This window comes from Oryctolagus cuniculus, chromosome 12 (genome assembly GCF_964237555.1).
Source record: "Oryctolagus cuniculus chromosome 12, mOryCun1.1, whole genome shotgun sequence".
NCBI classification, from domain to species: Eukaryota; Metazoa; Chordata; class Mammalia; order Lagomorpha; family Leporidae; genus Oryctolagus; species Oryctolagus cuniculus.
Window position 1 is genome coordinate 87,808,978 of NC_091443.1, and position 18,258 is coordinate 87,827,235.

Consider the following 18,258-nt stretch of genomic DNA (forward strand, 5'->3'; position numbering starts at 1 on the left):
GGGCACCGCCTCTGCTGCAGGAACAGCCGCCTGGGGCCAGCACAGGGCAGCGGGGGCCTCCCCAGGACATCCACCGGGCGCAAGCCTCCCGGTCTGCAAAGCGGGCTCGTAACAGCAGTTGCCCCTGCTGCGCGGTGCGAGATTCCAGTGCTGCTGCCCCAGGAACTCCGTTATTCCAGCGCCTAGGTCCCCTTCAGGAGGGAAAGGGCTTTCTGGCAGCAACCAGAGACCAAGATGAGGCCATTGTTGGCAGGCCAGGGCACCTGGGGACCCTGCTCAAGTTCAGTGCAAACAGAAGCATCCGCCCAGGTCTTTCTGCAAAGCCCCCACCCTGCACGGAGCGGTTGCAGGGCCTCCCCTGGCTCCCCCCCGCCCGCCAGGCCTGGGCCCTGCTTGTCGGAGCGTGAAGGAGGCCCCCAGGGAAGCCAGCTCTCAGCCCCTCGCAGAACGGCCCAGGCGCCCTGGCTAAATAATTCACCACCTCAGGCCGCCCCACACTTCCTGCTGCGGGGAAGTAGGTCAGGCAGCAGCTGGACCAGGTGGCGCGGGGCTGGGGCAGCCCCTTCCAGCTCCTGCAGCTGGGAGGGCTGTAGGTGTCTGGACCCTCGACCTGCCCCCTGGCCCAGCCCCACCAGCTCCCCTGACCTTCACCCCAGTTCTCCCCTCCTCCAGGAATCAGAGTTCAGTCCCCAGTCTAGGGGGCGGATCAACTTAACCCCTTCCAGGAAGGAGACTCCTTCCCTCTAGCTCAGCCTCCCAAGGTGCACCTGCGCAGGGTGGGGGGCACCCCTACACAGGGGAGCCCAGACCTCACTCCATTTCTCCCAGAGAAGACCAAGCAGATAACCACACCCGAGGAAGCGAGGGTCGCCTTTGGGCACTTATCCTGGGTGCAGGGAACCTGACCCAGCCCTGAGCTAGGACCCAGCCTCAGGCCCTTGGGCGAGGCTCTAAGGGTCCCAAGGTTGTCCCACCCACCCTGACAAGTCAGCAGGCCCCCAGCAAGTCCAAGGTCTCTGGCCAGGCCCTCGGCATGGCAGCCTGCACTCCCCGCAAGGAGGAAGCAAAGGTCAGAGAGCAGCGGCTTTGGATTCTTTTATTTTGCGTTTCATATATTATCCAGTTTCACATTCTCACAGGGTCAGAAATCACAGCCCCGGCTCCCGAGGCGCAGCCGCGGCTCCGGGCAGCACAGCCACGCTCACAAAACAAAGTCACATTGCACAGCTTTCCTGCACAGCCCCGGAAACAAAGGCACACTGCTGAGGAACGCGAACCCTCTTCCTCTGCGTGTCTCAGAACTCAACACTGAACTCATCTGACGGGGCGAGCCAGGGCCCCTCAATAATTAATGGCACACACACGGAAAGTCCTTTATGATGCATAAATATTTCGTTACACAGGGTACAAAAATACTTTCCACGTTCTGCTTGGTTTCGAGGTCTGCAGAGAGTGAGGAGTGGCGGCAGGGGCAAGGTGGGCAGAGAAGGTGGATCCTGACCGTCCTTGGCCCAGCCGAGAAAGGGGGCACAGAGGACCCCGGTGGGGAGACTTGTTGTGGGGTGGGGGTGGAGCTGTTGGACTGGGAAGTGGCGGGGAGTGGAGGGTTGCAGGGTGGCTGTGGGGGGCCGGGTGTGGAAGGGATCGGGCATGATGAACCATTAAGTGGCCAGGGTCTGTTGCTATGGCGACGCAGTGGAAGAACAAACTGTGCACTGGCAGACACACGTGTTAAGTGTCGTACTCCATGCTAGAAAACATGCAAAATCACACACCGCGCTTCCTCCAGGCGGAGGTTTCGCTGGGTCCCAGGGGGCCTCCAAGCTGGGCCTGGGGGTCCCAGCAAGGAGGCCCCCTAATCCTCCTGGAAGGCCTCGGAGAAAGGCTTGGGGGCAGGACAGGGCGGAAGAGGAGGGACAGGAACCAGGAAGCAGTCCACTGAGTCAGGCTTAAGATTCACAGTCTTTGGAGGGATGCAGCAGCTCTGCACCGGCCGCCCGGGGTGCGAGGAAGCTCAGGGTGCCTGTGTGGGTCCCACCACACAGATCCCCAGAACCAACTCCCCGGTGCCAAGACCTGGAGGGACAGGAGAGAGGTGGCCATGAGCAGAGGCGTGGGGCTGGAGCTGACTGCCGGGGCCAGGGTGGGAGAAGGGTGGACACCAGGCAGCTGCACCAGGGAGCAGGGAGGGCCCTGGCTCTGTGCAAGGTCCCGGCCCCTGGCACCAGCACTTACAGAAGTGCTAACAGAACTGGCGGTACTTCCATCCTTGCTGGGCGGTATCAGAGGAAGGGTACCAGCGCACCTGCAAGAGAAGCCAAGGTCAGCAGTCCCTTCCCTCAGGGGAGCCCGCCAACCACGGCCATCAGGGTCCCTTGGCGGTCCTGCTCCAACCCCGGCTGGCTGGCAGGTGCAGGCCAGTGCCTCGCCCTGAAAGGGGGAAAGCACCACCTGGCCTGCTGCTCCGCAGGGCGAGGACAGAGGACAGACGGCACACACTCCGCCAAGACCAAGCCAGGTGGGCCAAGCCTCACCCCGCCCCCGGCACTGAGACAGCACGGAGTCCTTAACCCGAGCAGGAAAATGAATGTAATAAAATTTTACTCTGCAGGGCCGGTGCTGTGGCGTAGCGGGTGAACCCGCTGAATGCAGTGCCGGCATCCCATAAGGGCGCCGGTTCAAGTCCTGCCTGCTCTACTTCCGATCTAGCTCTCTGCTGTGGCCTGGGAAAGCAGTGAAGATGGCCAGGATGGCCGGGATGCCGGCTCTGCAGGCGGGAAGATTAACCTACTGTGCCACGGAGCCAGCCCCCAGTCTGCCTTTCAAATACACAGAACTTAAAAACAAAACACCCAAAGTCAGCATTCTCCAAGGGTGAAGTCCCAGCCCTGGTTGTGGTCTGGTTCTGCCACGCGGCCCCAGAGGAGCCCCATGGAGGCTTCCTTGCACCCACCTCTCGCTCCCTGCAACACGAGCCTCAGAAAGCTGGCGGCGTGGCATCCGCACCAGACCCCGGCACAGCCCGGTGCCAAGGCTGGGTTCCCGGAGCTGGTCAAGGAGATGGTGCACACCCTCCCCTACAGCCCAGCCGCCAGCAAGGGGCTGGCTGGGAGGGAGAGGGTGCAGGGAGGGGCAGCTGGCCTCCTTAGCAGGCTGTGACGGCTTCCCATGGAACTCGCCCCTGCATCCCCGTGCATTCTAGGTGCAGCTTTGTGCAGCACGAAATTCCAAGATCTTGGCAGGAGTCAGGGGCTGGCCAGCCTAAGGCACCGGCATACCTGGTACCTAGCGGGACCGGGTCCTAGGCCACCCAACACCCTCCCTGGGCTCCAAGGATGCAGCACAGGTGTCCTCAGGACACAGCGGCCCCAGGGCTGTTGGGACTATCACATGACCCCATCAGGAGCCTCTCTGCACCTCTGAGCTGTTAATAAAAGCTATTAACACCAAAAACCACCTTAACCAAATTGCCAAATCTATGCTTTGACCTTCTAAGAGTTCTAGGAGTTTATCATACAGAACACATGACAGGTGCCTTGAAGTGTGACCAAGGTGGGCCGGTGCCATGGCGTAGCAGGTAAAGTCATGGCCTGCAGCACCGCCATCCCACCCAAATGGGTGCCAGTTTGAGTCCTGGCTGCTCCACTTCCGATCCAGCTCTCTGCTAACGCACCCGGGGAAGCAGCAGAAGATGGCCCCAAGTACAAGTGCTTGGGCCCCCGTCTTCACGTGGGAGAGGTGGAAGATGCTCCTGTCTCCTGCCTGGCCCAGCCCCAGCCATGTGGCCATTTGGGGAGTGAACCAGCATACGGAAGACCTCTCTCTGTCTCTCCCTCCCTCTCTGTAACTCTGTCTTTCAAATAAATACATAAATAAATCTTTAAAAAAAAAAAAAAAAAAGTGTGACCAAGGGTGTCCAACACAGCGGAGCCCACCAGCAGCAAGACACTGTGTGAATGAGAAATTCACCACCAACAGGGCAGGGCCCACCAGCACAGCAGGTATCAACCAGGCACCCGCACCCACAGCAGGGGCCTCCACTTACCGACAGAGAAACGCTCTAGTCCCTAAGATTTTAGAAGATGAACTACACACGATGCTCTTGGTAACGGATTCACACATACGGATTTATTTGTATGCCCGCTCCCAACTAACTTCCAAATCTAGGGACTAAAAGTAGTGTTTTGTCTGGGGAATAAGACGATCAGCCAAAAGGGAAAATGGCGAAAAACAAACCCTATTTGCCTCCTAAATGCAGACCTACAACGGCCAGGCTTAGGAAGCACCTGCCATGCGCCAGTTTTCACGCGCTGAGGTCACAGGTTGGTGCTATCGTCCCCGCTGTAGAGGTAAGAAGACAGGCACAGGAGTCACGCTACCATGAGGTCTTGGGTAAGTGGCTGAACAGCTTCAAGTGGAAAAGGGCGAAGGACCTCCCTTTTCTCGGGTTGAAGTGGAAAACGAGGGGCCTGCACTGTGGCGCGGTGGGTTAAGCCGCCACCCGCCACGCACGCACATCATGAGTTTGGTTCCAGTCCTGGCTGCTCCAGTTTTGATCCAGCTTCCTGCTAATGCGCCTGGGAAAGCAGCGTAAGGTGGCCCAAGTGCTGGGCCCTGCACCCACATAGGAGGCCCAGATGGAGCTCCTGGCTCACTAGCTTTGTCCTGGAGGGTATGGCCATTTGGGGTATCTCACAGATGGAAGATATTCTCTCTCTCTCTGCCTTTCAAATAATCAAATCTTTAAAAGACACACACACACACACACGAAACCCAGTCTGGGCGGCCCTGGGCTGAAGAGTCCCTGCTTTTAGGCACCAAACCCTGTGGTGCCCAGGCCCTGGGAGGGGATGATCTGAGTAAGAGGATCAGAAGGCTGGCAAGACGGCGTTGTACAGCCCCACCCTCGCAGGTCTGGCCTCCGCAGCCAGCTCAAGCCAGGGTCGCTGGCTCAGGGCACGCAGCTGGGGTGCATCCCCTCTGTCTGAGCCGCCACCTTCTGTCCAAGTCCCCCCCCCCTTGCCCTCAGCTGTCTCCTGGTCCTCGGGGCTCAGAAGAGTGCACTTAGGAGCAGAGAGGCACACCCTGTATTCAGCTGCTCTGAGGCAGCCCTGCGGTCCCAACAGCCCAGTCCACTGTGGAGGACATGTATGCCCAGGTCTGAGCAGCAAGAACGGAACCGGTGACTTCCTGTCTGATCTCTGGTCATCAGTCTGTCTTCCAGTGCTCTATCCCAGTGTCCTGGGAGGCCTTCATGCCTCTCCAAGGAGGCCAGAGGGTAGGAACGTAGGCACTGTGAGACCTCCGCGACCTGAAGAAGACCTGAGCGGACAGCACTGCCCCCACACACCAACATTGGTGAGAGGCACAGAGAAGTTAAGTAGTTCATTCTAGGTCACACAGGAGTAGAAACAGAGCCCAAGTTTGCAGTACATCAAGACAGCTACGGTGCAGGAGGAAACAGAGGAGACAGCAGACCATGTGCAGGCCCGCGGGGACCAGGAGCAGAGCGCCAGCCCCGGCCAGCTGGGCAGCGGCTCCCTGGGTCTCAGAGGGGCCCGGGCAGAACCCCTCCATCTGATCCGGTCCAGCCCTCCCTTCACAGATGAGGTCACAGGGGCCCAGGGGCGAAGAGCGGGGAGCTCACTGATGGCAAAGCTGGGATCTGGTGGGCAGCCCGGCGGGGCGGGAGCCGTGATCGCGCCCAGCAGGGCCCCTGCAGTGACGGCCACCGTGTGTGGCCTGCCTCGGAGCACCGAATACTGCCCAGGTCGGAGAGGACAGGATGACGTCCTGTCGGGGGGCCTGCTCCATTCCCACCACAGAACCCACACGCTCTGCTCCAGGGGGGACGCTCGCCACCCCCACACCGTCAACCCCCAGTGCTCAGCCACAGAACACCCAGCTAACCAGGACTCTGCTGTGGTGGCCAGTCCCCTGCTGGGGTGAGTCTGCCCAGGTGGGAAGTCCCACATCAGACTTTCACCTCCAACCCGGGTGAGCCCCATGCCCCTAAGCACCCCAAGGGCCTGAGAGAGGATGCCGTGGGATCTCGGAGCCCCAGGGCCCTGTCACCTGCACCTGCGGCTTCCTGTGACTTCCTTCCTGGCTTCTGGTCCCTCCCTCCTGCCGCTCTTCCCCCTGCCTTCTCCACAGCCCAGCAGCTCGCTCTGCCGAGGCTCAGCTCTCCGGCAGCTGGCTGAGCAGGGGCTGAGACGGCCCCATCACTGCCATGGTGAGGCACCTGCCCTGCAGTATGCGCCAGGGACCAGGATGCCACCACCCGCCTGCCCACTGGGCACCTGACACAGCGCTGGCCACGGAGCCCTCCTCGCCCAGTCTGAGCCTCCCCAGCTCTCCCCAGACACACCCGCCCCCTCCTTCCTGCCCCAGGACAGGTCACCGCGGGCAGCGGTCAGCGAGCTCTGAGGATGCCCCAGGCTCAGCCCGACACCTCACACGCATCAACCTGGAACCCACGACGCCACTCCCTGGTGCCGGAGGAGGCAAAGCCGAGGCACGGAAACCTTCTAAAGCTTGTGGGGTTTATGAAGACAGGGAGAAGTAGGGGCAGGTGCTCCAGCTCATGCTGGGATTCGAACTGTGGCCCTGCACCACACGCAGATTGCGCTCGGGGCTCCCAGCTTCTGCCGGAGGCTTCCACGCGGCCTCAAGGCTTCCTTTATCCCACCCCCTCTACCGGGTCAAGCCCCAGGGCAGGAACCACCCTGGAAGAACACCACGCTCCCATCACTGCGGGAGCAGCATGACCCGGCAGCCAGGCAGGTCCACAGTCCGGCGCGCCAGGAGGGGCTTACCTGAGCGTGCAGGGCGGCGGCAGCGGCGGCAGTGGCAGCTGGGTAGGTGAACGCAGCGTGTGAGATGGCTGGGGTCAGCTCTGTGGTGTACAGAGGGTAAGGGGCCCAGGTCTCTGGGGACGCAGGGATCAGAGCAGCCCCCATCAGGTCATCTATAACGGGAGACAACAGCCTCCATCGTCAGAACACCAGCCTCCCTGCCACCGCCCCCTTCCATACAACAGTTGGGCCAGGAAGTACTCCCCCCAGGCCAGACCCCCCCCCCCCCCCCCCGCCTTAGGGCCCGGGCCCTAAACCAAGGAAAGAAGCCACCACGCCGTGGGGAGCTCCTGGATGAGCCTCGGCCCATTTCAACCAAGAGAAATCAGGCAAGGCTGCAGGGAACCCGGGCAGCCCCGACGGCTCGGGCTCAGCCAAGGCTGCAGGGGAAGAAGGAAGCCGCGCAGTGTCAGAGGCGGACCCGCGGATGCGAGCAGCCTCCCGGGCACACGGGCGGACCGATGTGCTGCGCAGGCGCCTGCGCTGCGCGCTAACGGCTCGGGCCACTCACAGGGGTCCCGCGCGATGAAGTGCGCGCCGAGGGCGGGGTGCACGCTGCTGGGATTTGGTGTCGCCATGAGCTTGCTCTTGGCCATCTTGGTGTTTGCTTTGGCAAACTCTAGCCTCAGGGTCTGCGGGTTCTCAGGATCAAAGCGAATGCCCTACACGGGAAAGGAAGAAGGGAAGGCCCGAGTCAAGAACCCCGACTGTCGGCTGCTGCGACCGTGCCCATGCAGGGACCGCGGCAGAGGAAAGGGGCGGGGCCTCACGAGTGGACACGGCGTGGCTGAGGGCTCCGCCCAGGACCCGGAGAAAGTGTGCAGGGCAGACAGGGACACACCCTGCCTTTGAGCTGCGTGGGTCAGAAGACCACCTGCCCTCCGCCTACTCACATTCAACGCGTTCTTGGCCGCTTCTGCTCCTGCCCTGCTGTCAAAGATCACGAAGCCGACAGGCTACCGGGATTGGAAAACAGAACACAGCACTCTCGCCTCTCTCCCGGCTCGGCACAGCCCTCTCCAGCGCTAAAGCAGCCCACCCCCTCCTGCAAACAGCGCCTGGCCCGTGGACAGGGACGCGGCAACCACAGCCGTTCCTGCCCGGGCCTTCCTTCCGTTCCACTGGAGCCGTGGGAGGTTCAGGTCTCCCTTCTCGGCACCACACCAGAAAATGCCTGCCTGCCTGCGCTGCGTTCAACCCTGCCCTTTCGTTCAAGTCTTTTCATAGACACACGCAGAGAATCCAGAGAGAGTTCCAGGGTCTTCCCTGGCAGAACAGGGTGACACCGATGTACCAAGGACAGGGCAAGCTCCGCCATCAAGCAAGGGGCAACGAGTTGAAAACTCACTTCCAAGGATCAGCCTAGACCTCCTAGACCAGGGGTCGGAGCTCAGCCGCCAACTCGACGGTGGGGGTAGGGTGCTGTGGAGGGGCAGAGAGGTCCCTCCCTTCCCAAGAGCCAGTCAGAGGGAAGCCGGAGCTGACCGGGTTCAGAGGTTAGTGCAAGGAAGGAGAGCCATGCAGGCTGCCTCTGCCCAGCCCACCAGAAACACAGGGGAGCTCAAGATGCGGCATCAGCTACTTCCAAGTTGGCAGCCGGCCTGGGCTGAGGAAGAAACACCTAGGAGAGAAGTTACCTGTCTGGAGGTGAGCTTGATCAGGGACCCTTCGTAGCCCTGTGGAGAGAAGGGGCCGTTACTGGGCCCGTCAGAGCCTCTGCTGTGCAGATCAGCCTCCCCTGAGTCACCCCAAACCCTCCTCGCCAAGTGCCTCCCGCCGCAGGGTTCCAAGCCTCGTGGTCTAGCACAAGGGGCGGCCATCACGAGGCAGCTGTCGCCCACTCAGGTGGAAATTCCCGTTTGCTCCGCTGACTTGTAATCTGGGAGCACAGACCTTAAGTTTTTTCATCTGCAAATTGAAAAGGCTCAGATTCCTCATGGGGCAGAGTCTATTAAAATTCCATCTCGCTCCCACTTTACAGATGAGGAGACCGAGATGGGAAGGGCTGGGAAGTGACGGAAGGCACCCAGAATTAGCAGAACCAGGACACAGCAGGCTGGCCTGTGATCACCGATTCTCGGGGCTGGTGTTGTGTCACAGTGGGTTAAAGCTGCGGCCCAGGACGCTGGTATCCTGTGTCAGAGCACAGCTCAAGCCCCGGTTGCTCTGCTTCTGATCCAGCTCCCTGCTAATGGGCCTGGGAAAGCAGCAGCAGATGGCCCAAGTGCTGGGGCCCGTGGCACCCACATGGGAGACCCAAGTGGATTCCAGGCTCCTGGCTCCAGTCTGGCCCAGTCCTGGCTGCTGCAGTCATTTGAGGAGTGAACCAGCAGATGGGAGGTCTCTGTCACACTATTCAAATGAATGAACGAACCTTAACAATTTCTGCATCTCCTAGGTCCTCCCAATACCCAATCCACATCATTCATTCATTCCTGCTGCTTCTCCCTGGTCCTTGGCTCTACCCGGAGGAGGGGCAGGGGGTGTCCTGACTCACCTTGAACGGCCGGAAGAGCAGGTAGAGTTCTCTGGGCTTAATGTCCACAGGGAGGCCGCTGACGAACAGTGTCCGAACCTGAGGACAGAGACGTGGCGGTCAGGGCTGGGAGAAGCAGGGAGGATGCAGAGCGTGGCCCTCCCTGCAGGCAGGCCGGGAGCTGGGACCACACTGGAGCCTGAGGAGGAATCCGACATTTCCTGGGCCTCCTCTGGACACGCAGGCAGGGATACCCGTGCTGTCACAGCCCTGCCCTTCTCAGACGCCATCTGCAACCTCCTTCCGGCTAGGTTCAGCCTGGGGGTGTGTGCTGAGTGCCACTGGGCAAGCAGCGGCAACAAAGGGCCTTCTTTCCTGAGTGTACAAACTGAGCCTGTTTGCAGATCAAAGGCCTCCCTACAGCCCTTACCCCGCAAGGAGGCACATGTGAAAATGTGCATATTTTTTCACAGGACACCCAAGGGCCCCTGGCTCCGGGAGAGAAGCAAAGATCCAGGTGCCAATGGATCCTGAGCCCTGTGCCACACACACAGTGCTGCAGCGCCACCAACAGGGGGCCTGGCACTTCCTCGGCTGCCTCTTCCGCGGCAGGGAATGTGTTCTGCTCCTGCCTCCCAGCACGGGGCTCACACAGATGTCCCCTGAACCGGGGACTAGGTAAGGAGTCCTAGCGACAACTGTGCCGGATCTCCCCAGCTTCAGCTTCGGCAGAGGATTAAGTTGCGAGCCTTGCCCTCTGCAAGGCTGCAAGTTGGCAGTGGAGCACTCAACACCAGCTGCCTGTCCCCTGGCTCCAGCCGAACGTGACCTTCTGACTAGGGGGGAGCTCCATGAGAGGCTTGGCAGAACTGTTACTACGTTTACTGCTAGCTATTTTATTTTACTTGAAAGGCAGAGAGAGAGGGAGATTAACAGAAAGAGCTATCTCCCATCCACTGGTTCACTCTTCACATGCCTGCAATAGCTGGGACTGAAGCCACCTGGGTGGGTCTCCCATGTGGGTGACAGGAGCTCAAGCCCTTGAGCCATCACCTGCTGCTTTCCAGGGTGCACATTAGCAGGAAGCTGGAGTCAGCAGCAGAGCCGGGACCCAGACCAGGCAGGCACTTGGAAAAGGGATGCGGTGTCCCCAGCGGCGACTGAACTGCTGCTATGTGAGTGCTGGTGGCGGGCAAAGATGAGCTACCATGCCCAGACCAGCCTATGGCTGTGACAGGAGGGGAGAGTTTCAGGGTCTGGATTCATTAAAGTCATCTCAAAACCCTGAGTGTGGTCCCTACACACCTCGGCCCCGTTCTGTTCACAGCTCACACAGCTCTGTCACACACAGGTCTCCCCAAGTCACTGTGGCAGATCTGATACAGTGCTCGCGGCTCCCGCTCTCACACGGCCATCGTGGACAGTGTCTCCTGCCCTGAGCGGCCACACTCCCTTCTCCAGAGGTCGGGAAGAACTTTAAGATGTTGGCTTGTACGGGGGACACCCCCAGGCCCCCTTGGAGCCAGGTCAAAGGAGAGCAGCTCCAGCAGCTGCTGGCTCCGGGTGGAGTGACTCCCAGCCCAGGCCAGGAGAACCTCTGTCCTGTTTCTCCAGCACAATCTCCGGCCATTTAGGATGCAGACCACACACCTGCACGCCTGCCTCTCGCGGACCAGGAACGCCACCTCAGCAGCCTCAGCCGCCAGCCCTTGGGAGCCCCGGGCCCCTCTACATACAGCTCCCTGTTCTCGGCAGCACCTGGGGGGACCCAGGGTGGGCTACACTGAGCACACCCCATCTGCACACGGAGATCCTGCCAGAGAGAAGACTTGCCCCAGGTCACACCACGTGTTCTTTCTTATTCTTTAAAGCAGCAGAGCTGGAAGTCATCTCCGCGCACATCCAGCCCAGCAGAGAGACACCTGCTTTCGTGGGCAGGAAAGGATGGCAGGACCTGAGCACCGGCCTCCACCGCACCCCCAAGGATGGGCGGGGCCCTGCTGGGCAGCAGCCAGGGCCCTGCTGGGCAGACCTGCTCAGGATGGCGGGACACAGCCTGAGTCAGAGCCAGAGCCTGAGCCAGTGCAGCCCGAGGGAGCTCGGCCTCAGTTCTCCCCGGAGGTCACCCATTTCACCCGGGCTAATTTTAAACCCGCCCTCAAACGGCTCCTTGCTGGCCAAACCTCCCCAGAGGCCCCCTTTAAATAGCAAGTTCCCAGCACGGATGGCGTGGGGTGGGGGAGGGGCCGGGGGACAGGACAGGGGCTGCTCTGCACAGCCCCAGCTCAGAGTCCCCGGGGCCACAGGGCCCTTCCCTCTGGTCTCTACTTCTTAGGTTTTAAGTGCCCCAGCGGGCACTGCAGCTCCCTTCCGCCCCTAGGAGGTGAGGAGAGGCCAAGAGACCACTGCCACTACTGCTTAGGGGACAACAGAGGAAGGATCCCACCTCTGCGAAGCAACGCCTAGAGGCCAAGTCACCAAGGCCTGAGCTAAATCCCCTCTGCATTGGGCTGGCGCCATGGCTCACTTGGTTAATCCTCCACCTGTGGTGCCAGCATCCCATATGGGTGCCAGGTCTAGTCCTGGTTGCTCCTCTTCTAGTCCAGCTCTCTGCTGTGGCCAGGGAAGGCAGTGCAGGATGGCCAAGTGCTTGGGCCCCTGCACCCGCATGGGAGACCAGGAAGAGGCACTTAGCTCCTGGCTTTGGATTGGCGCAGTGCCAGCCACAGCGGCCATTTGGGGAGTGAACCAACGGAAGGAAGACCTTTCTCTCGGTCTCTCTCACTGTCTATAACTCTACCTGTCAAATTAAAACAAAATAAAAACCCACAAAACTCCTCTGCGGTTTGACATGGGTCCAGCCACCCCAGGAGATGTGCCCCCGCCTCTCTCTGTTGTACAGGGACAGAAACTGAGGCCTTCCGAGGAGCAGGGCTGGGTAAGACCCAGACACCCTGACTCTGCAGCCGGTGCCACCAGTAGCCTGGCTGCCTGGGAGGAGACAGCAGCACCTGGGCAGCCACATGTCCACCCCGGGAGCCAGTCCCTCCCTAAAGCACTTCTTTAGCGCAACAGCGAGGCCAGAGCGAGGAGGGCAGACAGAAGACAGCCGGTGAGGCACCGCGGGGGTTACGTGCGTGGGCTGGGCAGCCCGCGGGCTGTCCACCAGGAGGATGGAGAGGCTTCAGAGCCCAGCCCCCACCCTGCTCCAGCACCACCAGCACCTAAAGGACAGCCATGCTTTCCCACCTATAGCAGCTGCCTGCACCCCCACTCAGCCCACCCCCTCCTCCAGGGCCCTCTTGCACTCCCTTCTTGCGTCTCAAGTCCGAGAGCAGCCCTGAGCTGCCCTTCCGCTGGACTCCACGAAGCCCGAGAGGAGCCAGGCCACAAATCCTCCTCTTCCAAGGTGCCTAGCATCAGGCCTCCCACACTGGGAGCCTTGACCGCCCCTGGCCCCAGGCACCTCAGTCCTTCAGAGAAACCCCCAGAGCCCCAGCTCTCAGCCAGGGAGAACGCCCCAGAGGGAAACAGGCTTCACTCAGACCAGAGCTGGCTCGGCCCGGGATGCTGCAGTACCCCCAGCCCCAAGATGGAGAGCTCGCTTTACGCCCTGAGCTTGGGCACGAGAGGCCCAACAAAATGCTCCTGCAAGCACTTAGGTGGACACCCGCATCAGCCGCCAGGCACCACGAGCCACCTGTTCACAGAGCGGTCAGTGAGACTGCGTCAGGTCTGCCTACGGCTGGAGCTGGGAGTGCGGGCGAATCTTCTGCCTTCCTCTTCCCCAGGGGCGGTCACCCCACCTGGCTCAATCTCTTCCTCTTACAGATGAAGACGCTGGGGCTCAGGGCAGGGAGACACAGCAAGCGGACGGCAGGGACTTCTCCAAGGCCTGGCGCTAGGGACCCCTCGTCCCCAGACATTTTCTGGTACCAGCTTCAGGAAGACAGGGCCTGACATTCAGGCTGGACACAGACCAAGCAAAGAATCCCACATCACGACTATTCCACGAGTTCACTCTAAGAATCCAACACAGGAGCGGGCAGCTGGCACAGCTGCTAAGACCCCATTGGGAGGCTGGCCTTGTGGCACAGAGGGTAGAGCCGCCACCTGTGCTGCCCGCATCCGCTATGAGCGGTTTCAAGTCCTGGCTGTTCTAGTTCCAATCCAGCTCTGTGCTAATGTGCCTGGAAAAGCAGCAGATGATGGCCCAAGTGTTTGGTCCCCTGCCACCCACACAGGAGATCCAGATGGAGCTCTAGGCTCCTGGCTTTGGACTGGCCCGGTCCTGGCTATTGCAGACATCTGGGTGAACCAGATGTTAGAAATGAGCCAGTAGACTGAAGCTTGCTCTCTCTGCTCTCCCTCTCCCCCTCTGTAACTCTGCCTTTCAAGTAAATAAATAGATCTTAAAAAAAAAAAAAAAAAGACAACACTTGGAGCACTTGCACCCCATATCAGAGTGCCTAGGTTCAAGTCCCAGCTCTGCTGCTAATTCCAGCTTCCTGCTAATGCATACCCGCGGGTGATGGCAAGAAGCTGGGTTCCTGCTACCAACATGAGAGGCCTGGATTGAGTTCTCGGCTCCTGGCTTCAGCCTGGCCCAGTTCCAGCTCTTTCAGGCATCAGGAAGTGAACTAGTAGATGGAAGAGCTCGTTCTTCTGTCTCTGTCTCTCTTCTTCTCAAATAAAATGAAAATAAATAATAAAAGAATCCAGGGCCAGCACTGTGGCACAGCGGGTAAAGCTGCTGTCTATAGCACTGGTATCCCATGTGGGCACCAGTTCAAATCCCAGCTGCTCCACTTCTGATCCAGCTCTCTGTGATGGCCTGGGAAAACAGTAGAAGATGGCCCAAGTCCTTGGGCCCCTGCACCCATGTGGGAGACCCAGAGGAAGCTCCTGGCTCCTAATCCCCAGCTCCAGCCGTTGCAACCACTCAGCGAGTGAACAAGCAGATGGAAGACTTCTCTCTCTCTGCCTCTCTGTAACTCTGCCTCTCAAATAAATAAATCTTTAAAAAAAATGTTTTACAATATCTGAAAGCAAAGGGTGGCTTGCACACTTCTTATCAAATTCCTTTACTTAGGTGGGCCTCTTTCTCTCCCCTCCTCACCTCCTCCATGGAGGCCCCTCAGTGTCCCTCTCAGGGTCCCAACCCAGAATTGGAGTCACCAGGGGACGGGGGTGGTACAGGAAGTGGCAGCTCCCCCAGCCTTGGCCTTGAACTCCCAGAGAGAGGGGAGTCTCCCTAGCAAGACCAGGCTCACAGGCATTGCGGCCATGTCGAAGCAGAAGGGGCTCTGACAAAGCCACCCCTGGCTATGTGTGAGTGGTGGTCTTCCTTCACCCAAGCTCAGATTTGTTTAAAGATCTAACAAAAAGAGCAAGGTGGACAGTGACATCACTCCTGGTACCAGGTGTGTGGAAAAGAGGGCTTGGCCAGGCAGATACCTGTCTTGGCCCGGGACACCCTTGTGGGCATGGCTGTCAATCAACTCTCCACCACCACCAGGGCCTGGGTACACCCAGGATGCAACTCACCTGGGGGCTTGCAGGAGCAGGGAAGGGGCTGGAGGGGGAGCAAGAGGGTGGAGGCTGTGCAGAGGAAGCCAGCAGAGTGCAGCCTCCCAGAGGGGCAGGACCAGATGTGGGGTCAGCTGTGGGGCACAGCCATGGAGCCTCCTCTCCAGTGAAGGGGACCCCATGCCTGGTCAGACATGGCTGGGGCCTGGCTGCTCTCCAGGAACAGGCGGACACTGAAGGCTAACTCCCCAGGCCTTATTTATTTTTAGTTTGAAAGAGTAACAGAAGGAGACTTTATATATATAAAATGGGTCAGAAGTGCAGGTGCCTGCCCTTAGGGGTGGTGTCATCCCAGGCAGCACCACCAGTTCCAGTCCCGGCTGCTCCACTTCCCATCCAGCTCCCTGCTAATGAGCCTGGGAAAGAAGCAGAAGATGGCCCCAGTGCTTGGGCTCCAGTACCCCTGTGGGAGACCCAGAAGAAGCTCCTGGCTCCTGGCTTCAGTCTGGCCCAGCCCTAACCATGGTAGTCATTTGGTGAGTGAACCAGCAGCTACAAGACCAACCTCTCTGTCTCTCCCCTCCTCTAACTCTTTCAAATAAATACATAAATAAATCTTTAAAACAAAAAAAAGTCAATCTGAAAAAGGAAACGTTTCCACTGTCCACTCCATCAAAATGGTCAAGCGATGCACCTGTGATCAGGCGCATGAGCAAGTGCCTTCTAAGCCACCATCACTCCCAAGGCCAGCCCTCAGCAGCCACCCAACACAGAACACGTGCACTGGAAGAAACCTCGTTTTCAGACGAGGAAGCCAGGGCCCCAGGGCCCAGGGAGCTACCGGCAGTCACTAAACTCTCACTGACCTTGATCTCACACCAACCCACTCAGACCCCAGGGTCACCCCCGAGGTGCCCAGGAACAAATGGCCTTTGGGTTCTGGGCAGACACAGCATGCTGCCAAAGGTTGGGGTTGGGAAAGTCCCATTGGATGACGCTGGGGCCAGTCCTAAACAAAGTGTTAGAGAGAGGTCAAATCAAAGACTGGCAGACAGGCCGTCAACTCCCAACACGGGACATGAGCAGCCCTGACGTCCGGGCCATCCCCCAGTCCAGAGCACCGGGTTGTATGAGCTGCAGCCTTCCTGACTGAAAGACACTGAATGTCCTTTTTTTTTTTGACAGGCAGAGTGGACAGTGAGAGAGGGAGAGACAGAGAGAAAGGTCTTCCTTTTGCCGTTGGTTCACCCTCCAATGGCCGCCATGGCTGGCACGCTGTGGCTGGCGCACTGCGCTGATCCGATGGCAGGAGCCAGGTGCTTCTCCTGGTCTCCCATGGGGTGCAGGGCCCAAGGACTTGGGCCATCCTCCACTGCACTCCCTGGCCACAGCAGAGACCTGGCCTGGAAGAGGGGCAACCAGGACGTAATCCGGCACCCCAACCGGGACTAGAACCTGGGGTGTCGGCGCCACAAGGCGGAGGATTAGCCTAGTGAGCCGCGGTGCTGGCCCCTGAATGTCCTTTTAGAATGTATGCTAGGCGCCGGCGCCACAGCTCACTAGGCTAATCCTCCACCTAGCGGCGCCGGCACACCAGGTTCTAGTCCCGGTCGGGGCACCGGATTCCATCCCGGTTGCCCCCTTTCCAGGCCAGCTCTCTGCTATGGCCCGGGAGTGCAGTGGAGGATGGCCCAGGTGCTTGGGCCCTGCACCCCATGGGAGACCAGGAGAAGCACCTGGCTCCTGCCTTTGGATCAGCGCGGTGCGCCGGCCGCAGCATGCTGGCCACGGCAGCCATTGGAGGGTGAACCAACGGCAAAAGGAAGCCCTTTCTGTCTGTCTCTCTCTCACTGTCCACTCTGCCTGTTAAAAAAAAAAAAAAAAAAAAAAAAAAAAAAAAAAAAAAAAAAGGCCGGCGCCGCGGCTCACTAGGCTAATCCTCCGCCTAGCGGCGCCGGCACACCAGGTTCTAGTCCCGGTCGGGGCGCCGGATTCTGTCCGGTTGTCCCTCTTCCAAGCCAGCCCTCTGCTGTGGCCAGGGAGTGCAGTGGAGGATGGCCCAGGTGCTTGGGCCCTGCACCCCATGGGAGACCAGGAAAAAGCACCTGGCTCCTGGCTCCTGCCATCGGATCAGCGCGGTGCGCCGGCCGCAGCGCGCCGGCTGCGGCGGCCATTGGAGGGTGAACCAACGGCAAAGGAAGACCTTTCTCTCTGTCTCTCTCTCTCACTGTCCACTCTGCCTGTCAAAAATAAAAAAAAAAATAAAAAAAAAAAATAAAAAAAAAATAAAAAAAAGAAAAAGAAAAAAAGAAAAAAAAGAATGTATGCTAGGCGAGGCCGGCACTGGTTAAGCCACCGCCTGCAGTGCCAGCATCCATATGGGCGCTGGTTCAAGACCCAGCTGTTCCACTTCCTATCCAGTTCTCTGCTATGGCCTGGGAAAGCAGAAGAAGATGGCCCAAGTCCTTGGGCCCCTGCACCTGTGTGAGAGACTGAGAAGCTCCTGGCTCCTGGCTTTGGATCGGCGCAGCTCTGACCATTGTTGCCAACTGGGGAGTGAACCAGCGGGCAGAAGACCTCTCTCTCTCTCTGCCTCTCCTTCTCTCTGTGTAACTCTGACCCTCAAATAAATAAATATATCTTAAAAAAAAAAAAAAAAAAAAAAAAAAAGAATGCATACGGGGCAGGTGTCTGCACTAGTAGTTAAGCCACCAGCTGGGATGTCCACGTCCCCCCATGAGAGAACCTGGCTTCAACACTGGGCTCTGGCTCCAGCCTCCTACTAATGCAGATGCCAGGAGGCTACAGCTGGGTTCCTGACACCCACACGAGAGACAAAGATTGAGTACCCCCGGCTCCTGGCATTGGCCCAATCCAGATCCATCCCGCGGATGGGAGCTCTACCTCTCAAGTCAGGGCCGGGACGAAAAAGCTCTCATCTGGTTCCCCCAAGGGAGAGACCTAAGAAAAGGCACTGCCCGCTCAGATGCCACCCGCTGACCAGAGAGGGAGGCGGCTGCCTGGCGTTCTCTCCTCTACCTCAGTAATGAAGCCGAGGGTGGCCCAGCCTCAGCTTCCTTGTCCTCAATGGTCTAAGACAGCCTTCCTTTAAGGGAAGAGGGACAAGGTGACCGAGTGCCAGGGTAACACTTGGACACTGCTCCTCGTCTGTTCAAAGCGCCACTACTTCCTTCTGCTCACAAGAGGTTAAGGAAGTGGTGCAGAAGGGATGGGGAAGCAGGTGGTGGCAGAGAGCAGGAGTCCGAGGAACAGGGCCTGGAGCCCTAGGCCACACTGGGGGACGGGGGTCTCTACCGGGGCAATGCAAGGGTGGCCAGGGAGAAACCTCAGGGAAGCCACACCCTCGGGGTGACCACGGCAGCCACGCTTTTTATT

General features: G+C 59.4%; 1 protein-coding gene across 3 annotated transcripts in view; it reads right to left on the minus strand.

The window, feature by feature from the left end:
• Positions 1-1,082: 1,082 nt before the first annotated feature.
• The window catches only part of RBPMS2 (RNA binding protein, mRNA processing factor 2), a 28,531-nt gene continuing 11,355 nt past the window's right edge, over positions 1,083-18,258 (minus strand). The window contains exons 2-8 of one of the 3 annotated variants that reach the window (XM_017347959.3): positions 9,355-9,432; positions 8,495-8,533; positions 7,751-7,813; positions 7,369-7,519; positions 6,819-6,856; positions 2,236-2,305; positions 1,083-2,076 (exon numbers count right to left, since the gene is read on the minus strand). In XM_017347959.3, coding sequence (XP_017203448.1) covers positions 2,243-2,305; positions 6,819-6,856; positions 7,369-7,519; positions 7,751-7,813; positions 8,495-8,533; positions 9,355-9,432 — 432 coding nt within the window. In that variant the 3' untranslated portion in view covers positions 1,083-2,076; positions 2,236-2,242. Of the gene's footprint in view, positions 2,077-2,235; positions 2,306-6,818; positions 6,971-7,368; positions 7,520-7,750; positions 7,814-8,494; positions 8,534-9,354; positions 9,433-18,258 lie in introns of all 3 variants that reach the window. The other 2 variants (XM_002718081.5, XM_017347958.3) reach the window with 2 other exon arrangements.